This window comes from Sphaeramia orbicularis, chromosome 20 (assembly GCF_902148855.1).
Source record: "Sphaeramia orbicularis chromosome 20, fSphaOr1.1, whole genome shotgun sequence".
In the NCBI taxonomy this organism is placed as follows: domain Eukaryota; kingdom Metazoa; phylum Chordata; class Actinopteri; order Kurtiformes; family Apogonidae; genus Sphaeramia; species Sphaeramia orbicularis.
Genome location: NC_043976.1, coordinates 39,371,616 through 39,398,716, shown reverse-complemented (window position 1 = coordinate 39,398,716; position 27,101 = coordinate 39,371,616). Strand labels below are relative to the sequence as shown.

The 27,101-nt window shown below is 35.9% G+C and overlaps 1 protein-coding gene across 1 annotated transcript; it reads right to left on the bottom strand.

The window, feature by feature from the left end:
• Window positions 1-685: 685 nt before the first annotated feature.
• Window positions 686-27,101, bottom strand: nsmaf (neutral sphingomyelinase (N-SMase) activation associated factor). The gene is made up of 18 exons (XM_030123014.1): window positions 26,958-27,101; window positions 23,601-23,696; window positions 21,928-21,965; window positions 21,605-21,656; window positions 20,963-21,083; window positions 19,354-19,485; window positions 19,229-19,271; window positions 17,187-17,353; window positions 14,934-15,045; window positions 13,560-13,618; window positions 12,516-12,583; window positions 12,368-12,435; window positions 10,599-10,722; window positions 10,440-10,523; window positions 9,045-9,195; window positions 6,799-6,901; window positions 3,385-3,494; window positions 686-780 (listed from the first exon to the last, which is right to left on the bottom strand). Exons 1-18 carry the CDS (start codon window positions 27,099-27,101, stop codon window positions 686-688), a joined length of 1,767 nt encoding a protein of 588 aa, XP_029978874.1.

Here is a 27,101-nt window from a genome sequence, read left to right as displayed (position 1 = left end):
TAATTTTTTTTTTTCAGTTACCCTCATCCTCTTCCGTATAAAGTACTTCATGGTTTTGGATTCTTATTAACGCTGCATTAACGTGTTTGTTGTTCTTTCCATTTGTCCTTTTTGATGATGTATTTTCTATTGAGAGGTTTTTATTCAGGTTAAAAAGCAGAATTTCTTTAACGCAAATATTAAAAAAACTCAACACAATCGGAGACAAAAAACTGAAACTAAACCTGTCGAATGTACTTGAGTAAAATTATTTGTACAAATTAACACTTGATGCTCATAAAAAGTCGTGCAGAGACCTTTGGTTTTCAGAGGCCATTATTATTGTGGAATGACACCTGAGCAGCATCGACAAACAGAGTCCATGTCACACGAAAAAAACAGACGCACAAACGCTGATGAGCTTAAAAAGCAGCGAAACACGATCTGTAACATGAGGAATGAGAAGACGAAGCCGTTAATGTTTCTGCTTTCATGCGTTTCAAAGCGTGACCTTTTGGTTTAGGTTTGAGGTTCTGACGGTCGACTCTTCAGATCTCGTCCTTTCGTTCGTCGATATAGTTCGTTTACGTTGAGGACGAGGGTCTCGGAGTCTGAACCGCGTCCGGTGTTCAGCGTTCAGACGGATCCTGGGTCGTTTAGCGCCGTTCGTTGCGGTATAAGTCCTTCTCCAGCTGATGTCGGAGGTTTAACTCTGGACCCTCCAGAAGATCATCTGTCGGTCGTCGCCGCCGGTGATCACCGTGGTGTTGAGGTCGTTCATCCACATGGCGGTAACAGCACCTGCACGAAACCACGGAAAGTATTTTCACATAAGAAGATAACAGTAGCGCTTCTGTATTTCTATTTGAGACATGAGGTGCTTTTCTACGACGGCGTATTAGCGCCACGTTAGAAAATGAAAATACTTGTCGCTACGAGAATTAAGAAAAAAAATATCAAGATAAAAGCCGTGATTTTATGAGAATAAAGTCAAATACAAAAAGAGTCAAAATTTTACAAGAATACAGTCGTAACATTGCGAGAATAAAGCCGGAATATTATGAGAATAAAGTCATAGTTTAAAAAAAAAACCTCAATTTAATGAAAATAATGTCGTACTTTTATGAGGTTAAAGTCGTCATATTTCGAGACATTAGTTAGTAGTTTCACATACGAAGAAGATAATCCCAGCGCTTCCGTATTTCTATTTGAGACATTAGGTGCGTTTCTACGACTGCGCATTAGGGCCACATGAAAAAATAAAAAACACTTTATAGTCACTACAGGAATAAAGTAAAAAAAAACATCGAGATAAAACCCGTATTTTTATGAGAATAAAGTGAAATACAAGGAGTCATAATTTTACAAGTATAAAGTCGTAATATTGCGAGAATAAAGTCATAATATTATGAGAATAAAGTCATAATTTTAAAAAAAACTCAATTTAATGAAAATAATGTCGTACTTTTATGAGGTTAAAGTCATCATATTTCAAGACATTAGGTGCGTTTCTACGACGGCGTATTAGGGCCACAAAAGAAAATAAAAACACTTGTCACTACGAGAATGAAGTAAAAAAAAAAAAAAAATCAATATAAAACCTGTGATTTTATGAGAATAAAGTTGAATACAAAAAGAGTCATAATTTTACGAGTATAAAGTCGTAATATTGCGAGAATAAAGCCGTAATATTATGAGAATAAAGTCGTAATTTAAAAACAGGTAGGAAAAATATCATTTACAAGAATAAAGACGTACCCATTCTTTGCATAATACAGAACTTTGAACATTTTGTGAGGTTCTACCTAAGAAAATAAAAACACTTGTCACTACGAGAATAAAGTCCAAAGATACTGAGATAAAACCCATGATTTTATGAGAATAAAGTCAAATACAAAAAGAGTCATAATTTTATAAGAATAAAGTCATAATATTGCGAGAATAAAGCCGTAATGAGAAAAAAATCTTAGTTGAAAAAAAAAAAAAAATCATAATTTAACAAAAATAATCTCGTAGTTTTATGAGATTAAAGTCATCATATTTCGAGAATAAAGCCATAATATGATGAGAGTAACGTCGTAATTTAAAAAAAGGTGGGAAAAATATCATAATGTAGAAGAATAAAGTCGTTGCATTCATTGCATTATGGAGAACTTTGAACATTTTGTGAAGTTCTACTTTCATTTAGGGTTTACGAACAAAGGCCAAATCCTGAGCCTATTAGCCCCGCCCACCATCAGCACATTAGCATTAGTTGAAGGAGTTTGAAGTACGACGGCATATTAGGGCCACATAAGAAAATAAAAACACTCGTCTTTATTAGAATAAAGTCGTAATATTGCGAGAATAAAGACATAATATTATGAGAAAAAAATCGTAGTTTTTAAAAAAACTCATAATTTAACAAAAATAATAGATTTTTCTTTTGTTTGTTATTTTTTTCTGTCCACTATGTCTTGTTAACTGTATCACTAATAAATATTTAAAAAAACTACAGAATTTTAGCTCCTAATTTGAACTTTTACGAAATTATCTGAAAATAATCATAACAAACCCATAACTGTACTTTTATTACGAGTCAAACTGGTATCAAATTATTAATCACATTTTATTTCTAGAGCATCAAATGGTGTAGTTTAAAAAAAAAAACAAACATAATTTAACAAAAATAATACAGTCTACTCTCGTTATACCGCCAACTTCCGTTCACGGCCAAATTGGTGGTATAGCGAAAATGGCGTTACAACGGGTTGCGTCCATAATGTGCATGTCTTTACTATATGATGTCTATGCTGCCTCCGTTAACCCGTTCTAATTGCGTTTCTAAATAAATCTTGATTCTGTTATGTTGTAAGGCAGGGATTGGCAACCTTTAACACTCAAAGAGCCATTTCGACCCGGTTTCCACGCCGGTTTCCGCGGCGCACCTCGGAGGTGCCGCGGTGCTGGCGGTATAACGGTCGGGAAATCAATGGTGTAAGTGTTGTTTGTGCATGGAACTGGGCTGGTGGATGGCGATAGGCGGAAATGGCGGTAGCTAATGGAATAATGCATTGGGGATTTTTGTGCAATGGTTTTGGTTGGCAATGAGCGAAAATGGCGGTATAACGGCGGGCGGTTTAACGAGAGTAGACTGTAGATTTTTCTTTTGTTTATCTGTTATTTTTTTCTGTCCACTATGTCTTGTTAACTGTATCACTAAAAAAAAAAACCTACATAATTTTAGCTCCTAATTTGAACTTTAAGACTTTTACGAACTTATCTGAAAATAATCGTAACAAACCCACAGCTGTACTTTTATTACGAGTCAAACTGGTATCAAATTATCAATCACATTTTATTTCTATATCGTCAAATAGTGTTTGTTTAGGTCTTTATGGGTTAAACAATGAAGTGGAGTTGTACCTGAATGTGCAGAGATCCTCCTGGTCACTGTGTTACTCAGTAGATCCCACAGTAGAAGGTCTCCAGACTGACCTCCACATAACACAGAGTTCCCATCCCAGCAGAAACACCTGAACACACCACAGAGTTAAACCGTCTGGTGAGCGTTTTTAATGTTGCACCAACATGAAATTGCAAAAAATGTTCATCTATAAATGCACAGACTGAAAATACAAGCACCTACGTGGACGATCAGAGTGTTTTTAACAAGATAAATAGAAAATATACTGTTTTATGACGTTATCGGAGTCAGAACGGTCAACATATGAGCTGTAAAACAAACCCAGGAATTTAAATTAACCAGATTTGAGCAAATATAAAAGTCTGATGATTCATTTGGTCGACTCAAACACAATAAAAGTGTCATAATCATCCTGTTTATACAGTATGAAGCTGATTATACAGACAATTCCCAGCATCAAGTGAAACTTAGGTGCATTTTTGACAATGGACACTAGATGGTGCTGCAGCACTTTAATCTACAGTCGCGGAAAAAATTATTAGACCACCCCTTGTTTTCTTCAATTTCTTGTTCATTTTAATGCCTGGTACAACTAAAGGTACATTTGTTTGGACAAATATAATGATAACAACAAAAATAGCTCATAGTACCGGATGGGGAAGCAAAATTTACAATGAACATTTAGTTGTTTTTTCTCAGCAGGCACTACGTCAGTTGTTTTGAAACCAAACATATATTGATGTCCTAATCATACCTAACACTATTATCCATACCTTTTCACAAACTTTTGCCCATATGAGTAATCAGGAAAGCAAACGTCAAAGAGTGTGTGATTTGCTGAATGCACTCGTCACACCAAAGGAGATTTCAAAAATAGTTGGAGTGTCCATAAAGACTGTTTATAATGGAAAGAAGAGAATGACTATGAGTAAAACTATTATGAGAAAGTCTGGAAGACACTATTAAAGAAGAATGGGAGAAGTTGTCACCCCAATATTTGAGGAACACTTGCGCAAGTTTCAGGAAGCGTGTGAAGGCAGTTATTGAGAAAGAAGGAGGACACATAGAATAAAAACATTTTCTATTATGGACATTTTCTTGTGGCAAATAAATTCTCATGACTTTCAATAAACTAACTGGTCATACACTGTCTGTCAATCCCTGCCTCAAAATATTGTACATTTTGCTTCCCCACCCTGTAGTTTAATTTCACAGCTGATATCTATCCATTTTCCATGTTTTCTTGATAATAACCAAAATCACTTCAGTTCTTCCATCAATATCTATGACATTGTACTGACAAAAACAGTGCTTTTAGGCATTCCATGTTTTCTTTTCTGTCTGTTTTAGTCACATGATACACTGTTGAGCCGCATTATGTGATAAATTCCCATTATGTAATAAAAGTTCAAAATGTAATAAGAATGTCACGTCATCTTGTAATAAAGCCGCATTATGTAATAAACTGACGCATTTTGTAATAAACTACCTCAATGCATTATGTAGTAAATTTTTTCGCATTATGTAGTAAGTTATTACAATTTGAGAAATGTATTACAAAATGCACTTGACACATTTTTATTTTCAGGAAAATGTAATGTGTTAAATTAATCTTTAAACTGTGTGGTTAAAGTTCTGATTCCATTACCTGTAGCTCCTGTGACTAATTTCTTCTAAATTGCTCTGAAATTATATTAATTTGGATTGTTATTACATAATGAACCATGTTATTACATTTTTTTTTTAAATAAAAATGTGTCAAGTGCATTTTGTAATAAATTTCTCAAATTGTGATAACTTACTACATAATGTGAAAAAATTTACTATATAATGCGTTGACGTAGTTTATTACAAAATGCGTCAGTTTATTACATAATGCGGCTTTATTACAAGATGACGTGACATTCTTATTACATTTGGAACTGTTATTACATAATGCGGCTCAACATACACACAGGAGTTATACTGGATTGCATAACCATTGTTTTTGATGACTTCTGACGGTCTAATAATTTTTTCCGCGACTGTACATTAATCTATTGCATCAAATAACATTACATTCCAATTGACTTATGTATTCTTTAGGACTAAATGACTAAGATTTACTTTTTACTTTTATTAACAATAAAGACCAGTACATGAATGTTTCCTATTTTCTATTTTCAGTAAAGTTCTAATGACCACACAAAAGTTTAGGGAAAAAAACAGCTTCTATAAACCAACGTGTTAGTATTTAGTCTGACCTCCCTTTACATTTAAACATGTCTTTAAGCCTTTTGTTCCGACAATATGAGACTTATGGCATTAAATTTCAGACTGAAAAAAAAAAAAAAAAAGGCAAAATGCACCACAAACTGAAAAATAAAGTAAAACGAAATAGAAAATGATTGGAAAAAAGAACAAAATTAAGAAAAATGAACAAAATAATCGACAAATGGAACAAAAATGGACAAAATAATCAACTTAATGAAAAAAACAAACAAAATAATCAGGTTTCATTTAACTTATGTCAGATGTTTCTAATTATTTGTGACTTTAACCTTGACGATACATTTAGGCCACCTTCAGACAGCAGGTCTTAATGCAAATTCAGATTTTTTGGTGAAATCCCATTTTTTTGTGTGCTTATTCATATTACACATTAAATGCGACTTCTATCAGTTTTGAGTATGAACTGAATGCGACCCTGAAGTGACCCACATGCGCAAAAGTGGTCCTGATATAATACGTGACCACACAGACATGCACTGTGTTTACAGAAGTACGTATGTTTTTCCCGCCTCTCCTCCTCCTAGGATGCAGAACTGTGACGTTTGTCGCATTTCAATGATGTAAATGTTCGGATAAATGTGACCTGGCCATTCAGTCGCACTGCAAAATATCGGATACAAATCAGATTTAGGACCACATATGAAAGTAGCCTGGGTCGGATTTGTGCTGTTTAAACTGTCTTTAACAGATCGGATACAGGTCACATATTGACAAAAAAATTGGATTTGGGTCACATTTAGCTGCAGTCTGAACGTAGCCTTAGTTCAGTTTTTTGTGTCTTTTAAGGCTGTGCACATATTTCCTGAATTTCCTTGTTTTATGTGACGAAAAGAGAATAAAAAATAAATATGTGGGATCATTTCAACCCTGAAAAAACAACAAAGATGACAGTGGAATAAGACTTTTATGCAGAACTGTCTATTATGAATGGATGTATGTCTTTTAAGAAGTATTATATAAAGTATGACTTTATTCTGTTTGTACTTGTAAAAAGTCTGTGTTTTCTGATGATCTCCTTCCTTTCTCTTTTGTCTGTGACAGTTTTAGTCTGGTATTCCTGGGCTTATTTACTGTTTACTAGTTAAACTGGTCCACGTAGGTGCACGTCTTTTCCACCGACTCTGCAGCGTCGTAGGTTTTACCTTTGCTCCTCCTCAGATTTCACAGATGAGATCACCATCCCTGTCTGGACGTCGATGACCTTCATGCAGGAGTCGGCGCCGACGCTGAGGACGTGGCGGCTATCTGAGGAGGCAACGGTGCCACCAAGGGTTAATATGAGAACACAGAGAGTTTACAGCAAGGGTGTCAAACATGAGGCCCGTGGGCCAGAACTGGCCCGCCAAAGGCTCCAGTCCGGCCCACGGGATGAATTTACAAAATACAAAAATTATACTGAAGATATTAAAGGTGCGGGAGACTTTCGTGAGCAATTTTTCATCAAATCTGTCAAACCTCAGTCATATCCTCAGTATTATGAATCTGTAAGTCTTTCTGTGATTACTCACCTGAATCTCTTGCATTACGGTGAACAATTTCACCATAAACAAACCATGTGTTTACATTCAGAGCCAGGAGGGAACTCAGCATCTTCGGAATTTTGTCGCGACGTGCATTGTGGGAAATGGAGGCTCGCGCAGCCACCTGACAGCAGCAGCTGCTAAAGACACGACACGGAAACGGCAGGAGCTCCCTTCCGTCTGTGTGTATTCCTCCAGCCGTTTCCGCGTTTCAGACATTTCCGCATGTTTGTTTCATCCATATAATATCAAATGGTCGTGCAGCCGTTGCTGCTGTCAGGTGGCTGCGCGAACCTCCCTTTCCCACAATGCACGTCGCGACAAAATTCTGAAGATGCCTGAGTGACCTCCTGGCTCCGTTTGTAAACACGTTTTGTTTATTTTGGATGGCACTTTGAAATTGTTCACCGTAATGCAAGAGATTCAGGTGAGTCATCACAGAAAGACTTCCAGATTCGTGATACTGAGGATATGACTGAGGTTTGACAGATCTGATGAAAAATTGATCATGACAGTCTCCCACACTTTTAATAATCGAGGACGTTAATATGATCTCAGGAAAAATAACAACATAATCACCTATAAATAATGACAACTTAAAATGTTCTTCTTGGTTTAATGTGAAAAAATAACATTACACTAGGAAAATATTTACATTTACAGACTAACCTTCAATAATAAAATGTGAATCTGAATAAATATGAACAACTGGAAATGTTTATTTGAATTTGGCAATGTCTACTGTCACAGTACTGTGGCACGAAATATGGGTTTGTCTATTTCCACAGAGCCAATCAAATGTTAGCATGTGTACTAGAGCCAGTCATAGATGCTGTTACATGAACTCACTCTCCTCTTGTTGCCACAGTACTGTGGTCATATATGGAGTATACTTCAGTTCATTCTTTTGTGCATTCTGCTACCACAGTACTGTGGCAACTGATGGAAGAAATGACGAATTAGTGATAGTATATAGTACAGAATAGGAATTATTGTTCTAAATACTTATAGAGGCCAATAATGTAATAACAACTGATAACGTAATAATGGCCGATAATGTAATAAATTTGCCATTTTTAAAATGTAATAGGCCAATAATGTAATGAAGTCCTGAGCCGATAACATAATAGCTTTTGACCAATAACGTTAAAATTTATTACGTTATTGGCTCAGTTATTACATTTGCAAAGAATTTTTTTTCACCAGGCCAAGAACGTGATAACCAGTCTCAGTGCACATGGCCGGTACAGTGAAACTACGAATGGCTCATTAAATTAGTTATGGTTCCTTTGATTGGCGGCAGTAATAAAGTTGACTAAAGGTAAGTGATAACATTATTGGCCAAAAGTTATTGCGTCATTGGTTCAGGACTTTTATTACGCTGTTGGTCAGATATTACGTTATTGATTTACTAAATTTTAAAAATGGCATATTTATTATGTTATCAGCTCTTATTACATTATTGGCTTCTACAATACTCTATATGTTGTTGTTTTATGGTGTTCTTTCCTCTGTGCAGTGAGATTGAGGATAGAGAAGGTGGGCGGAGCTACATGTTAGATGCGGCAGTGTGTGATGTTACTTCTCAGTTCTGTGTATTCAGCGCTGTGGTCCGAATTCTGCACTCTGAACGCTGTCCCAGTGGCTGATTTATATCGATGTCAGATTTGGGAACATGAGGCCCGTATACAAAAGGGTCAACCGCCCTGTGACTTTTACTGCTAAGCTTCAGGGTTAATTAAGATTAAAATGTATATTGTGTGTGAAATATGCCCGTAGCAATGGTCTGAATGTGGAACCCGAACTAAAATGACTTTGCCACCCCTGGTTCAGAGTACAGGTTGGAGGTGTGAGTGCATAAACGGTACCGGGGCTGAAGGCCATGTGGTGGACGGCGGCGGCGTGGCAGGGGATTTGCTGCAGGGCGCCGTAGCTGCTGGTGTCCCAGATGGTCACCGTCCCATCTTTACATCCAGACACCAGGAGAGTCCCAGCAGGACTCAGAGCAATGGCGTTGACCTGAGGACCAAACAGACGCACAACATGACCAAACACTGAAAACACCAGCACCGATGTGTTCTGATGGATAGGTTTGGGTCGTTTCATTTGTTCATATTTGTTGATTTAAATTGGAATTTTGGTTTATTTCTGCTCATTTTGTTCATGACTGTCAAATTTTTATACAAGTTTCAAAAAAATGTGACTGACATGAACAAATATGTAAATATATAAACCAACCTTTGCACTTCAGGCAGGCCGACTCAATTTCTGTTTTTAAAATTTCTCTTAAAACATATTTTTTCTCTGGCTTTTAACTCGGTGTGAAAGGTTGGTTTTTATTGTTTTAATTAATACTTTTACGTTTTTGTTTTTATGTCCGTGGACAACACTTTGACCAACTGTGTTGTTTTAAAGTGCTTTATAAATAAAGTTCAGTAAAGGTTAAAGTTATTATTTACTGTGACCTTTGACCCCATGACAAGAAACAGCACAAACCATTACAAACAACTGACGTGGTGAATCAAACCTGATTGTGTTCATTTTTGTTCATTTTGTTGATTATTTTCAATCACATTTTATTTATATAACGCTACAGAAATTGTGAAATTCCCCAATGATGTTTTCTCATTACACTTTACATTTACAGCTGGTCTAAACCAGACTCTTAGTAAACCAACTTTCTTCTTTTTTTGTTCAATTTGTTCATTTTTTTGTTATTTTATTGATTATTTTGTTTGATTATTTCATAAATTTTGTTATCAGTTTGTTCAGTTTTATTCTTTTGGTTGGTTATTTTCAAACAATCAATCACATTTTAATATTCAATTATTTCATACAGTCTGTTAAATTTTTTTCTGTCAATTTTTGCTTTGTGTTGATTTTTTTTCCCCAATTTGTTAATTATTTTGCTTATTTTGTTTTTCTTTTTTCAATTTGTTACTGGTATAAAAGAACATAAAATTAATGCCATAAATCTCATATTGTTTGAACATAAGGGTTAAAGACATGTTAGACTAAATATGACCACTTTGGTTTATAGAAACCAACCAGCTACATTAAACTTTTATTTTTCCTGCTGTTCATACTTCATATATATCAGACTGGATCTAAATTTAGAGATAAATCCATATGTGTCATTAGAACTTTCCTAAACCAGCAATCCTAACACTGGATCAGGACTGAATATAAAGGATGCAGTAAAATTGAAACAACATGAACGTTATGTGAAAGATGTAAAAGACAAATAAATTCCCTTCCCTCACCCCGGCATCATGTTCCAACTCTGCGAGCAGCTCAAACTGTGACCTCTTATGAGCGGCTGAACCTTCAGACTCACACTGCCAAACCTGGAACAAACACACACGGCTTCGTCACATCACGTATCGTCGCTGCTCGTACGAACACGTGTCGTGTGTTTCTACCTTCACCGTGGAATCCCAGGACGCTGTGTAGAGGCGGTCGTCAAACCAGCAGATGGCGCTGACGGCGTCGTCGTGGCCCATGAGCGTGTCCTGCCGCCGGCCGAACGGGACGGAGTAGAAATATCTGCACGACAAAATCCCATCAGCCACTGAGAAACCACAACGAGCCTGTTTACATGACACACACAGTTTTTTTTTCTTTTTTTTTCTGTCTAGCCTTTGTTTTCTGTCCATTGTATTCTAACGTGTGTGTGTGTGTGTGTGTGTGTATACGTATATGTATATTTTGTCTACTGTCTTTTTACCTCCGCCAAGGAGGTTATGTTTTTGTCAGCGATGGTTTGTCTGTCTGTCTGTCTGTCTGTCTGTGTGCAAGATAACTCAAAAAGTTATGGACAGATTTGGATGAAAATTTCAGGAAATGTTGATACTGGCACAAGGAACAAATGATTAAATTTTGGTGGTGATTTGGCGGTGATCTGCCTTGGCGGAGGTCTGCACTCTCCGAGTGCTTTTCTAGTTTTTATATATGATTTTATTTAAACTTTTTCAATCCACAAAACCATGACATATACACTTATACACTTAATGAGTACAAACAAACCAAAACAATCACAAAATTAACTTGAGACAAACAAAAAAGATGACTTAAACCCCCCCCCCCCCCCCCAAAAAAAAAAAAAAAATTATATATATATCTCCATCCACAATAACAACACAAATTAACCATCACCCACAAACATGGTCAACTTCAACATCTTTGTACCTGGACTTTTTTTCCTGTTGCATTATCAATTTTTCTAACACTTTCCCAATCACAAGTGTTTGCTCCTGAAGGATTCTGTTGGGTCTCTGTAAACTTAATTTGATTCTGATTTGAATTGATAAAGCACTTTGTGACTATTTCTGTGAAAAGTGCTCAATAAATAAAATTTACTTACTTACTTACTTACTTACTTCCCTCATATAATTTCAAATTGGGTTAATTTGTTCTTTTCTGTGGCTATTGCCTTTTCTTATTTATTTTTTCATGATTTTTGTCTATTGCCTTGCTTCTTGTTATCTATCAGTTTTTAGTTTTCTTTGTTTTTCCTTTGTGGCTATTGTTTTTTTTTGTTTTTTTTTTAATATATAGTAGTAGTAGTAGTAGTAGTAGTAGTAGTAGTAGTAGTAGTAGTAGTAGTAGTTTATATGGTCGTTAACTACTTGAAACAACAAACAAAAACAACAAATGCATTGTTCCATGTACAATGTGACTGGAAGGTTTTAGGCTGAAGTAAAAACTTATTTTGCCAAACCCTTTTATAATTAACATAATGTTTCCACAAGACTTCTACTTTCCTGTTGTGATTTTCGAAGTAAAAATAAAAATGATTAATAAAAAACAAAACAAATAAAACAAAACTTTATTTTACACCAATTATTTACATGTATTGATAGAATTATTGGATCAACAGGTATTAAACAGTTTAGATCAATAGATGGTTTTGGTTGATGGTGGATGTTTGGGTCTTTATGGATTAAAATTGTGGAAAATGGAAGTTATGTAATCAAACATAAGCAGAACTACCATCACTATGTGCATTCAAACTCTGAAAGAAATCCGATAATGGACTGGAGCGTCTAAACCAGGGTTTTCAATTATCACATGTAAACACATCAGATCTGATTATTACAATTATCTGATTTCTCCCATTTTTCAGATTTTCATGGTCGTGTAAACAGGCTCACTGGTTCACTGAAAAGGAGAATGTCAACCAGGTACGTACACGTTGTTGTCCCACGACGAACACACCACCGTTTTACCGTCCGCGAGCATCAGACACGACGACAACGCCTGGAAAACAGCACAGTGTTTAATGTTCGGACGACGACACAGAAAATCCAGAATAAACAGAGTCAATAAGAGCTGCATACCATATTAGAGAAGGACATGCTCCTCTGGAAGTCCTTCAACTCTTTGGAGAACATTTTAAGAGTCGAATCTGGAAAAAAAGAGTCAGGAGAGAAATGGAAACTTTACTCCACTTTAATCACATTTAGACAATTCATTTAGAAAAGAAAAGAAAAGAAAAGAAAAGAAAAGAAAAGAAAAGACAAAAAATGGCAAGAAAAGAAAAGACAAGAAAAGAAAAAAGAAAAGACAAGAAAAATTAAAGACAAGAAAAGAAAAGACAAGAAAAGCAAAAGAAAAAAAGACAAGAAAAAGATGACAAGAAAAGAAAAAACAAAAAAAAAGCAAAACAAAATACAAGAAAAGACAAGAAAAACAAGAAGACAAGAAAAGACGAGAAAAGCAAAAGAAAAGAAGAAAAGACAAGAAAAGCAAAAGAAAAAAGAAAAGACAAGAAAAAGAAGACAAGACAAGAAAAGCAAAAGAAAATACAAGAAAAGGCAAGAAAAACAAGACAAGACGAGAAAAGATGAAAAAAGCAAAAGAAAAGCAAGACAAGAAAAGACAAGAAGAGCAAAAGAAAAAACAAAAAAAGACAAGAAAAGAAAAAACTAGAAAAGAAAAGAGTCCCAGGTCTTCATAATAACCCTCTTGACACAACTGTGTCTTCGGCGGCGCAGTTTTGCCGACACTGTCATTCAAAATTACTTTATTGACAAAATTTAAATGTGTCTGAAAGCTCAGATTCAGAGCTTTTGTTTGCTTTAATACAGAGTTCATGCACATTTTTTCAAGGTAAAATTCAAGCACCATTACGGGTCGTTTTTATTTTTTTCTAGAACATCACATTATCACTGGGGTAAAACACGTATCTACATGAACGCATATACTCAGGATCATTTTTTTCACTTTTTATCACAATGATGTTCATTGATTTATGCTATAAACATCTAAAATGATATTTCATCAGTATTTTTCATTGTTTTTTCTAATTTCATTCGAAACACAATGACCATAACGCCTATTCTGATTCTGATTTTTAGAAGTGTAAAAGACATCATCCAGACCTTGGGATGTGGAGAAAATAGCCGATCCATCTCGACTCACAGAGATTCCTGTTACAGCCCTGGAATTCAGAGGAAAACTGGAGTTAGAACGAACACAAGGATGAAAAGACACAAGTATTTCCTCCATATTTAACCTTTAAGTGATTTATCACCATTTCTTATAATATTATCTTCTGTATTTTGCATTTTATCAGTATAAATGAGGTATTTTCCTGTATTTAATTCACCGACTATGTAGGTGTTCATAAGAGGTCAGATTAAAGTTGAGGGTTATTATGTAAAAAAAAAAAAAAAAAGCAGCAAAAACTGCAGAAAAAGTGACTTTTACAGTAAAATCTATCATTATTTGAACATAAACCCAGTGTTTCCATCCACTGTCATTGATCCAACTCCATGGGTTTTTCTGGTGAATCAATGTTGTAGAAGATGACGGTGTTTCCACGGTAACTACGGAGCCTCTGAACGTCCAAATGGGTCATATCTGATGACCATGAAAAGATGAATAAACTGTATTTTACACCAATTATTTACATGTATTAATAGGATTAGTGGATCCACAGGTATAAACAGTTTAGATCAGTAGATGCTTTTGGTCGGTGATGGATGTTTGGGTCTTTATGGGTTTAAGATTGGAGTAAAATTGTGGAAAAAATTGTGTATGGAGATAAAACAAATATCAAACATAATTCAGTTTAAAAAAAGATATAAAGAATTGATTCTTAAGAGGTACAGTATTTAATAATAACAATGAGGCCTGTTTGTTTATGGATGATGTTGTACTGATAAATCTGCTGTAATTATTGAAGAAAATGGTTGAATTGTTGAGTGTGTTTGTATGACTGTACTGACATGAACATTTTGTTGTATATAATTCAGTTACTGCTTTATGTATTTGTTGTGGTTCGATGCTAAAATTAGGAAAATAGTATTGTTTGATTCTTGTATTAAGTTGGTGATAAAGGTGTAAAAGCACTGAGGGGTTGGATTAAATAAGTTTATACTTCTTCCTACTCCTTTTCCACCATGCAAAATTCAGACTTGTATGTGCTTGGAGATGGATTCTGTCCATTTAAATGTTATTTTGTTTTTGTCTTAATTTGCTTTGTTTTGTTTTATTTTGTTTCTTTGCATAGTCTAAATAAATAAATAAATAAATAAATCAAGATGAAGGGTTTGGATTAGTACAACTCTAATTCAGTGACTTTTCCAGGTTTTTCATGAGTGTGGGAGCCTTCTGGAACAGCACGAACCACCTCAGATCATCAGAATGTAGTGTTTTTATGTATACGTTATGTACTGAGTTTCCTTCAGACTGTTGGGTGTGGATGATGCTTCCATTATTGCATCCACTCCGCCGTTACCGTCTCCACTCACTCTTTATGGATCTTGTGGCTGGAGACGGGTTTCAGGTTTCCCATGTTGGCCCAGACCAGCTTCCTGCTCTCCTCCGTCAGATCCTCGAAGGACGAGTCGGCGCTCGGAGAGGCTGAAAACAACGGCAGGAGATGGACGTTGGAGGATTTACACGGCTCCGTATCCACTACAGAGGGATCAGAGCTGGACGAACACATTCAGAACTTGGATCTTCTAGTGCACAGGTGTCAAATATACGACCCAGGGGCCAAATCCAGCCCGCCAAAGGGTCCAGTCCGGCCCCTGGGATGAATCTGTGAAATGCAAAAATTACACTAAGAAATTAAAGGTGGGGTCTGAGATGATTTTCTAGAGCATTTGTTACTATATTCCTTAAAATCCCCTTCATACCCCGATTACAGCTAATTAATTAAATGCTCCAACACAAAAATTTAAAAAATCAGTCACCTGTGGAACGGACAGGACTGAAAAACACCATCCAAACATTTTGAGCGCCCACACGAAATGACTGAACGGTGATATGTCTGTCAAACTCTACTGTCATTCACCCCTCCCCCATTCCCCTCTTTGCACGTACCCCTCTTCGAGCATGAATTGCGCGTTCCCAGAGTCTGGAAGCGCTTGTACAGGAAGTGAAGCCAGAACCTGGCTAGGTTAGTTATATTAGGATGGAAAGTTCACTCCAATAAATCACTAGGAAATGTAACATTAGTCACATACAGGGGTTGGACAAAATAATGGAAACACCTTCACCTCAAGATGATAATGCCCCAATCCATACAGCTAGAACTGTTAAAGAATGGCATGAGGAACATTCTAATGAAGTTGAGCATCTCGTATGGCCGGCACAGTCCCCAGACCTCAACATTATTGAGCATTTATGGTCAGTTTTAGAGATTCAAGTAAGACGTCGATTTCCACTGCCATCGTCTCTAAAAGAGTTGGAGGGTATTCTAACTGAAGAATGGCTTAAAATTCCTTTGGAAACAATTCACAAGTTGTATGAATCAATACCTCGGAGAATTGAGGCTATAATTGCCGCAAAAGGCGGACCTACACCATATTAAATTATATTTTGTTGATTTTTTAAGGTGTTTCCATTATTTTGTCCAACCCCTGTAGGTCTGAACTGGGGCTGTTCTGGAAGAGCAGAGGTGTTAGAGGAAACTGAATGAAGTATGCATGGATACACGAGCCTCAGCCCATGTAGGAGACGGAGCTGTGGCCGGGGCCGGGCCGGACCATATACGGCGTTGAAGTAAAGCCGTGGATGGAGTGGGGAACGGAGCAGAGCCTCACGGCGAATTGTTGCTGTGCAGCGCTCGTGAACCCTCGGGAACAAGCATTGCATGTGCCACTACTCTGGAGGCGTGGCTTCGGAGGGACGTCTGAAGAAAGGGGTTTGGACTTTTGAAATGAGTATTTTCAAAATGTAGCTAGCTCGAATCGTTTTTCCAAGATCTCAGACCCCACCTTTAACAGTCCTTTTATTTCAGGTTCCACATTCAGACCAATTCAATCTCCAGTGGGCAGGACCAGTAAAATACTATCATAATAACATATAAATAATGACAACTCCAAATTTTTCCTCTTTGTAAATGTAAATATTTTCATGTATTTACACTAAAACAAAGTATAATTTCACAAAAAATGTAAATAACCTGAAATGTCTTAAGAGAGGTAAGTACAATTCTAACAATATTCTGCCTGTTATTAAATGTTTTGTGTGTTTGTAGATCCACTGTGATCTGTAAGTTATAATGTACGTGTGTAAATGATAAACTGAGGCAGAATATTGTTAAAATTACACTTTTTTTTTCAGTTTATTCATGTTATTCACATTGTTTGAAAGGATAGTTTGTAGATATAAACCTTTTCATAATGTAAATTTACTTTTTTCGCTGTAAAACACAGAAAAGTTTGGCGTTGACGTTATTTCTATATTATTATGTTATTATTTACTGGTTTGGCCCACTGCAGATCACATTTAACTGAATGTGGCCCCTGAACTAAAATGAGTTTGACAGCCCTGTTCTAGTGAGAATGTCCATTAAGTTCACAAAAATGAGCAAAATCCGACATCTCTTCTTCAGTACTGAACAGAACTGTGGACGCTAGAGTCCAGTTTATACATTTCACATTGAACATTTTTTTATGGAATTTATGGAAATGGTAAAATTCCAGAACTTAGCAAAGATGTTTTTCCAAGTTCTAAAAGTGTATTTTAGATTCTAAAATCGTCGTTTGCGCTACCTGGAGACAGTTCGCTGATGGGCGAGGTGATGCTGGGGCTGCGGGTGATGTTGTGGAAGCGGGGGGTGATCCTCTGAGGGTGGGGGGAGGTGAACAGCTGGGTGGGCGTCTGACCGAACTCCAGGATCTGGGTCAACATGGCGATCCTCTGGTCCGGGTCCTCGATGCTTAAGGGACACCAAGAGGACATTAGTTACACGGTGTGGTGTAAAACCTGTAGGGTAGAGGGGGTCAAACAGGTGGCCCGTGGACCAAAACCGGTCCGAAAAGGGTCCAAAACGGCCCACAGGATGAATTTGGGAAGTGCAAAAACATTACACTGAAGATATTAACAGTCAAGGAAGTGGCTTTAGTTCAGGTTCCACATACAGACCAATATGATCTGAAGTAAAACAATAGTATAATAACCGATAAATAATGAACATAAATTTTGTTGTCGATTTAATGTGAAGAAAAATAACATTACAGTATGAAAATATTTACATGTATAAACTATTCATACTTTAACAGTAAAATGTGAATAACCTGAACAAATATGAACCTAAAATGTCTTAAGAGAAAAGAAAATTCAATTTTAAACATAATTTTTGTTCCTTTTATTGCAAATTTTATTTTGTTACTGTTTAATTTGTTCATATTTGATTTTTTTTTTGTTTATTTCTGTTAATATTTCTCAAATTTTTGTACATGTTTCTCAAGTTTTTGGAGAGATTTTGTTCTCCTTAATTTTGTTGATTAAAATTGTTGATTTTAATTGGAATTTTGGATTATTTCTGTTGATTTTGTTCATGTCTGTCACATTTTGAACATGTTTTTAAAAAAATGCGAATAACCAGAACAACCAAAACAACTCGACCTTTCATAAGAAAAGTGCAGTTTTATTTTTGTTTATTTCTGTTAATGTTTCTCAAATTTTTGTACTTTTCTCAAAAATTTGGAGATGTTTTGTTCCTGATTAATTTGTTCATATTTATTTATTCATTTATTCATTTTTTATTTATTTCTGTTCATTTTCCTCAAATTTTTGAACAAGTTTCTAAACTTTTTAGAGTCATTTTGTTCTCGTCATTGTTTATTTTGTTCATATTTGTTGATTTTAATTGGAATTTTGGTTTATTTCTGATCATTTTGTCATGTCTGTCACTTTTTGAGCATGTTTAAAAAAAGAAAGTGAATAACCTGAAAAAATATGCCTTGTTGCCTTAAGAAAAAAAAATTCAGTGTCATTTTTTGATGTTTTTCAAATTTTGTTCATTTTTGTACAGGTTTTGTTCCTGTTACTCAAAATTTTGGAGATGTTTTCTTCCTGATTAATTTGTTCATTTTTTGTTTGTTTATTTCTGTTAATTTATCTCAAATTTTTGAACACGTTTGTCAACTTTTTGGAGTGTTCTCTTGTTATTGTTTATTTTGTTCAGATTTGTTGATTTTAATTGGAATTCTGGTTTATTTCTGTTCATTTTGTTCATGTATGTCAAATTTTTATACATATTTTTATAAAAAATGTGAATAACCGGAACAACCATGAACAACAAGTGCAATTTTACCAATATTCGGCCTGTTATTAAATGTTTGGTGCATTTGTAGATCCACTGTGACCTGTAACTTGTGTTAATAATAAGCTGAGATGTAATATTGTAGAAATTGGTCTTATTTTAGATCCAAACCTCAAAATTTTAACAATATTTTGCCTGTTAATAAATGTTTGTGTAACACTGTGTGTAATTCACTTCCATAAATGACAAGTTGAGGTATAATATTATTAAAATTGCACAGAAATTTTTTTTTTTTTTTTTCAAATTATTCACATCTGTTTTGTTTGGATAGTTTGTAAATATAAATATTTTTGGAATTTAATGCTTTTTTTGCACTAAAACAAAGACAAAATTTTGGAGTGGTCATTATAAATGGGTTATTATGGTATATAATGTATAATGATCAGATCCTCTTGAGATCAAATGGGGCTGAAAGTGGAAACTCAAAGAAACTGAGTAGTGTGATGCAGCGGTGGGAAAGGGTGGGGGGGTGGGTGTTCTTCATACCTGTCACAATCGATGCTGCCTTCGTAGGTCAACGGGTGGAAAACTGAAACACACCAGGATGAATGTGAGTGTGCATCGCTGTGTTTCATGTCCATCAGTGTCTGTTTGAGTGTGTGTGATGTTACCGTTGTGAGCGGCCACTGCTTCAGCGCCTCTCTGTTTATACCCGAACACCAGGTCGATCCACTCGTGGAGGTGTTCCGATACAAACTGACTCTCCAACGCCGCCCGGTGCTTCTGCAGGAAATCAGCAGCATCTGGAAACACAACATATGGTCCGTAAACTGAAGGAACAGTTCGCTTTACCAAGTTTTTCATGTGTACGTTTACATGAAGACGATGATTCCACAGTTATGATTATGGTATCCAGTATGGAATGTCTGTTTGTTGTCACGGTCAATTTATTTTTCATTTTCTCCACTGGACTCAGCTGTAAATGTAAAGAATGGAGTTTGATGCTGGAATGTCAGTGTTTCTTCTACACGACTGAGTTTGATTATGAGGCTTGTGAAGGTATAAAGTTATTATGGGATCTTACTATCTTTGCTAAGTTGCTGTTTGTTGATCCATGGTTCAGACTAAACTGTGACAGTTCTGACCTTGTTTGTTGGATTCCAAACAGATCTTTAGTTCAGCTACTGACAACACAAACCCAACAGAAAACAGAGGTGATTTGTGGTTTTACTGTGGCTGTTTTCTGTCTAAAAACAGAGCTAAGCTAACAGTGCTAAGCTAACAGCTGCAATTGTTGTAGATGTTCATTAATATGCACTGTCCCTAATAAATAAATAAATAAATAAATAAATAAATAAATAACAGAGGTTAGTTACGTGTGCTAAGCTAACAGAGCTAAGCTAACAGAGCTATAGTGTAAACGAGGGGTGTCAAACTGATTTCTTCCAGATTTCTTCAGCTCAATTGGATCTCAAATGGACCAGACCAGTAAAGTAATAGCATCATAAGTTATAAATAATGACAACTTTTCCTCTGTCTTGTTTTAGTGCAATACAAAACAGGAACTTAAGAAAATATTTACATTTACAAACTATCCTTTAAGATAAAACATGTGAATGACCTGAAAAAAATGAAATTTGTAAGAAAAATAAGTGCAGTTTTAACAATATTATGCCTCAACTTATCATTTATACATGTGCATTACACACAATGTAAGAGGCAGAATATTGTTGAAAATTTGGACTTTTGAACTAAAATAAGAACAATTTCTCATTTGTCCAGGTCCTTGTTCTTCTTGGTAGTTCTTCGAGGTTCAGCTGGACTAGTTTTGCTTCAAAACATCAAAACTAGTCCAGCTGAACCTAAAACCTAGAAAAGTGGAGTTGTCTCTGTTTATAGGTTATTATGCTATTATTTTATTTAGCTCATATTAGTCTGTATGTGGAACCTGAACTAAAACGAGTTTGACACCCTTGATTCTTAATATCGTCAGTGTAATTTTTGCACTTTGTAAATTCATCTGGCGGGCCACATTGGACCTTTCGGCGGACCGGTTTTGGCCCCCGGGCCGCATGTTTGAGACCCCTGATGTAAACCATCAGCTTACATGAAGATTATAAGACAGTGTTATTTTAAGTGACTGTCAAAATAAGAGGCTATGACAGTATTTGAGCAGAAATAACGTTTTCGTAAGCTTACAGGGGGGTTTTCAGAATAAGAGCAAAAAATAAAATATTATGTGCATGTAAATGAAGTCGGTGACGGTTAACAGGACGTTACCTGAGGCCCACGGTGGAAGAACAACATCAACCACTAAACTTCCGTTCTGTCTTCTGCCTAAATCCAGATTCAACCTGTTTTCCAAGAAGCTGCAGTCGTTCCCATAAAACTCTGGAATCAGCTGCAACCGAGGAAACAGGAAACACATCATTTATTTCTGAAAGATGAAATAATAACATAAACGTGTCTGAAAATGACTGTTGGACTGATTAAGTCAAAGTAATAAACATCTGATCTGAACTGAACATGAAACTAGAAGTACTTGACTATTCGCCTATTTTTATTCCAGTTGAGAAGTTTAATATTAACCATCAGCCTCTATTTTATGCAAATTAACTATATGGACAAAAGTATGTGGACATGTTGAATTAAGGTGGTTCTTTTCTAACAGGGGTCTGGGATACAAAACAATAATGACAATAATTTTCTAACGTTGTGGTAGAAAATTATTATTTACAGTCATAAAACGTCTTAGAAAAGAAACACCTGAATTCAACGTGTCCCAGTACTTTTGTTCACATAGTGTATGATTTAATCCTCTACATATGTCTATAGACAGAACTTTCTGAGATTGTTAGCTACCTGTATTTTCATACTTTGCTGAATAAAATACACAAACTTCACTTGCAGTTCCTGTTTTACCTCTTTGAAATCCGTCGCTCCGTCTAAGCAGTTTCTCCACGTTTCACCCACACTGTAAGAAATCAAAAATGATGTAAAAACCCTGAAAACTGAAATGTAATCAGCCGCTAAATGCATTTCTGAGTTTTCTGGTTTTCTTTTCTTACTGTGCAACAAATAAAATATGTGTTACATCTGAACACGTTTTCTTGTTTTTTTGTTTTTATTGTTTCAGGGTCAAGGTTTTTTTTTTTTTTTTTTATTCTTCATGAACAAAACTGCAGTGTTTTAATGTGTTTTAATGGGAAAGTGGTTGTATTTTTGCGTTCCTATCGTATATTTACCTGTTAAACATGCGATCTGCGTGGTCATAGCGGCCGTTCTGCAAACACAACATGTGTTCTGGAGCTGAAAGCCGAACGTTATAGTGTTAATCAGCAATGTCAGACACAAAACAAGGTCAATGTATTTTAGGAACATTCAAAGGCAAATAAAAATTAAAATATGATGAAATTAAGAAATAAAGTTGATAGAAATCTTACTTGTACATATGAAAAATAAAAACACTTGTCACTTCGAGAATAAAGTCATAATATGAGAATAAAGTCATAGTTAAAAAAAACAAACAAACTCATAATTTAATGAAAATTATGTCGCACTTTTATGAGATTAGAGTTGTAATTTTTTAAAAATAAATTTGCAATCGTGCGATAAAAATCTCATAATTTAGAAATTGCAATTTGCTCCAAATCTGTTCGGTTCTTACGACAAAACAAACCCAAATGTGTGCAAACTCACTTCAACGTCCTTTGACTAATGCTAATGTGTTGATGGTGGGCGGGGCTAATAGGCTCAGTATTTGGCCTTTGTGCGTAAACCCCAAATGACAGTAGAACCTCATAAATGTTCTGAGTTCTCCATTATATGACGAGTGGGTGCAACCTTATTCTTGTAAATTATATTTTTCCACCTGTTTTTAAATTATGACGTTATTCTCGTAATATTAGAGCTTTAAGCTTAAAATATGACGACTTTAATCTCATAAAAGTCCATTATTTTTGTTAAAGTATGATTTTTTTTAAAGTACGACTTTATTCTCATAATTTTATGGCTTTATTCTCAAAATATTACAACTTTATTCTCGCAAAATTATGACTCTTTCTAAATTCGACTTTATTCTCATAAAATTACAGGTTTTATTACCTCTGCCAAGGAGGTTATGTTTTTGCCAGCGTTTGTTTGTTTGTTTGTCTGTCTGTCTGTTTGTTTGTTTGTTTGTCTGTCCGTTAGTGTGCAACATAACTCAAAAAGTTATGGACAGATTTGGATGAAATTTTCAGGGTTTGTTGGAAATGCGATGAGGAAGAATGATTAAATTTTGGTGGTGATCGGGGGGGGGGGGGGCCCACGGGGGTGGGGGGCCACTGATCAGCCTTGGCGGAGGTCTGCGCTCTCCGAGTGCTTCTAGTCTCGATATTTTATTCTCTTAGTGACAAGTGTTTTTTCTTATGTGGCCCTAAAATGCAGTTGTATATTTGTGTAATTTACTTGTACTTATAGTTATAATTGATGCTGATAATCTTGTTTTTTGGCTTTAATTTGGCCTATAAACATATTTTTTCTGACAAATATTTGAAATTAAATTAAAAATGTGAGTCTATTCTAATATTTCTAATTGATCTGAGCTGCTCTGTAACTGTGTAGAGTCGTTTTATCTTAAACTTTTCCAATTCAGATTTTCTTTTTCATTAGACAGACGTTTATTTATGCAGGAATAAACCTCAGCAACACCAATAACATCTAAATCTGTGGGAAAAAGAAGCAGAAAATTTGACAACGTCCAGCGTTCTGCAGTGACTGTATCTGTGTGAAGTCGAATGAGCCTCATGTCAGTCCACATCACGCAATGACATGGTTTATTTAACAGCACATGGTGATATGGATCAGCTGTGACCTCAGTGATACAGGCTCTGTTCAGTCGGTTTCAGGCTTTAACGTCAACACCTGTGCGACTCACCGACTCTGACGAGATAAAACAGGACGTAGCCGGAGACGAGTAATGGCTGCCGTACAGGAAACGAGGCTCAGGGCATCCCTCTGAAACGAGGATTTTCTTGAGGCGAAGAGGAGGAAGAAGGAGGAGAAGAAAGAACGAAGGAGAGAAGAGGAGAAGATGGAGGAAGAAGGAGAAGAAGGAGGAGGCGGAGGAGAAGGAGAAGAAGGAGGAGAAGTAGAGGAGAAGGAGAAGAAAGGAGGAAGAGGAGGAGAAGGAGGAGAAGAATAAGAAGGAGGAAGGAGGAGGAGGAGAAGGAGAAGAAAAAGGAGAACAAGGAAAAAGAAGAAAAAAGCAAGTAGAAGGATGAACAAGAAGAAAAACAACAAGAAAAAGTAGTGGGAGGAGGAGGAGGAGAAGAAGAAAAAAGAAAAAACAGTAGGAGAAGGAGGACAAAAAGAAAAAGACAAAGGACAAGAAGAAGAAAAGCAGTAGTGGGAGGACAAGAAGAAAGAGGGAGAAGGAGGAGGGAGGAGTAGAAGAAGAAGCAGTAGGAGAACAAAAGAAGAAAAAGGAGGACAAGAAGAAGGAGAAGAAGAAAAAGCAGTGGGAGGAGGACAAGAAGAGAAAGAAAAAAGTAGTAGGAGAACAAGGAGAACAAGAAGAAAAAGGGAGATGGAGAAGGCGGAGGAAGAGGAGGACAAAGAAAAAGCAGTAGGAGGAGAAGGAGAGAGGAGAGGAGAGAAAAAGAAAAAAGCAGTAGGAGGACAAGAAGAAAAAGGGATGGAAGGAGAGGGAGGAGAAAAAGAGAAAAAGAGAAAGGAGGAGGACAAGAAGAAGTAGTTGACACATCACTAAGAAACAACCCTGTGTTGGTGTTCTTTCCACAGAGGACAGACTAGTGTCCCTTTGACAGACTCTAAATTCAACTAGTTTATTCAGACTTTCAAAAAAATTCCCAGACTTTTCAAAGTTTGGAAAACCAGTGTTCAAAACTCCACAATTTTAAGACTTTCAAGACCTGTAAACCCACCCTGCATTATTATGTCTGAGGGCTGTTAAGACCTTTGAGTGTTGGATTAAGGAGTAATTTTCAACTTTAAGGAGGAATACAGGCTTAATTTTGGACGATCACATGTCAGCCTTGAGGATCCACACAGACCTCTGATCCCAGTTCATGTGATGGAGTCGACCCTCACCAGTAGTCTGTCCAGTCGCTCTTTGTTCAGAGCTTCCCACCGGTTTACTCAAGTCTCTGAACGTGGTAGCGTTTGTCATATCTGGAAACACAGAAAAGAAGTCGTCACATTAAAATCATTACTTTCGCAAATATTCGAACAGACGACATCATTTCAAAGACTCGTCACTAAACATCAGTCTGCCATAACATCATGAACCACTGACAGAAGTGGTGATAATACTGATGAATTCATTCCAATGGGTTGGATACATTAGACAGAAGTGAACATTTAGTCGTCGAAGCCAGCAAATAATCAGCGTAATGAACTGAGTGACTTTGGTCCGTATCGTAACAGTGATGACCAGGGCAGAGCATCTCCAGCTGAAGGTCTTACCTTTTGTAGTTTGGTCAGTTTCTGCTCATTTTAGTTCATTTGGTTGATAATCATGTTTTTTGTTTTTATACCCCGCCCCCCAAAGGGGAGGCAAGGGGTATTGTTTTTGGTTTAGTTTGTTTGTTAACACTCCAGCTATAAACTATTGGTTGAATTCATACTAAATTGGGTTATACACTGCCAGTGACCAGAATACTCGTGGTTACGTTTTGGGAAAACAGGTTAAAAGTTCAAATTTTTATGAATTTTTTAAGTCTTTTTTTTTTCCCCATTTACTTATAATGGGAGAAATTTCACCATCTGTAACAACAAAACTCTGGTTGAATTCATACCAAAATGGGTTTATACACTGCCAGTGACCTCGAATAGATGTCACTACATTTTGGGAAAATAGGTAAAAGTTCAAATTTTTATGAATTTTTTAAGTCTTTTTTTCCCCCCATTTACTTATAATAGGCAAATTTCACATCTATAAAAACATCAATTTGTTTTCAATTTACTTCAAACTGACACATATATAGAGGCAATTGATATGCTGACATCAGCACATGCATAGACATGATGACATCAGCTGGATCGATGCCAAATAAGCTACAATTCATGCACGGGGTGAGGTTTGTGTGCCTGGCACCATTTGTTTACTTATTTTTTTGTTAAATTCGTTGTATATTTTGGTCAGTTTTCTTCATTTTCGTTCATTGTGTCGACTGTTGAGTTCATTTCGTTTTGACTATCGTAGTCTTTCCTAATTTGTTTGTACTCATTACATATATTTTTTAGTTTGGTCAGTTTCTGCTAAGTTTAATTATTTTCTTGACAATCATGTTTTTTTAATAAGTTTTTGTTAAATTTGCTGTATATTTTGGTCAGTTTTTTGTCATTTTTGTCCATTTTATTCATTGTGTTGACTATTGAGTTCATTTCGTTGACTATCGTAGTCTTTCTTATTTGTTATACTTATACAGGCGCAGAAAAAATTATTAGAGCTCCCTGGTTTTCTTCAATTTCTTTTCAGTTTCAACTAAAGGTACATTTGTTTGGACAAATATAATGATAACAACAAAAGTAGCTCATAGTAGTTTAATTCAGAGCTGATATCTATCCATTTTTCCATGTTTTCTTGATAAAAACCAAAATCACTTCGTTCTTCCATCAATATCTGTGGCATCGTACTGACAAAAACAGTGCTTTTAGACATTCCATGTTTTCTTTTCTGTCTGTTTTAGTCACATTATACACACAGGAGTTAGGACTGGATTGCATAACCATTGTTTTTGATGACTTTTGATGGTCTAATAATTTTTTCTGCAACTTATGTATTTTTTGGTTTGGTCAGTTTCTGGTTCATTTTGTTGACAATCATGTTATTTTTTTTATATATATATATATATATATATATATATTTTTTTTTTTTTTTTTGTTAAATTTGTTGCATACATTGGTCAGTTTTTGTCCACTTTGTTCATTGTGTCGACTATTGAGATCATTTTGTTGACAATCGTTTTTTTTTATAATATATTTTTGTTGAATTTCTTGTATATTTGGTCAGTTTTTGTTCATTTTGTTCATTGTGCGAATATTCAAATCATTTTGTTGACTACTTAAGTCTTTTGCATGAATTATTTATCATTTTATGCTTAATTTGGTCAGTATCTTGTTAATTTTTTTGTCATTTTGGGCCATTTTTGTTTGCTTTGTCGACAATGTGAATGAGATAATCCCCCTTAAAACCATTTGTCAGTGCCTGAGAGTGTTACGGCTGATCGGTTTAAGGCCAGTCGGTTGGTTTTCGTCACTGCTAACCTACCCAGCTGTGGGCTAGTGTAGTCGGCGAGGACCCAGGGGAAAACCGGATACTGGGAGAGGTCGTTGCAGGCTGCGGTCGGCCAGGTCTGTTGAGGTGCAGCAGATACTGGTAGTTACTGAGATGTCCACGCTGCCACTGGAGCAT

Coding starts and splice junctions, on each gene's coding strand:
- nsmaf (XM_030123014.1), bottom strand. CDS start 27,101: ATGCTCCAGTGGCAGCGTGGACATCTCAGTAACTACCAGTATCTGCTG. Junction 23,697..26,957: donor CTACACTAGCCCACAGCTGG/GTAGGTTAGCAG, acceptor CTTCGCCTCAAG/AAAATCCTCGTTTCAGAGGG. Junction 15,046..17,186: donor CATCAGCGAACTGTCTCCAG/GTAGCGCAAACG, acceptor CGTTGTTTTCAG/CCTCTCCGAGCGCCGACTCG.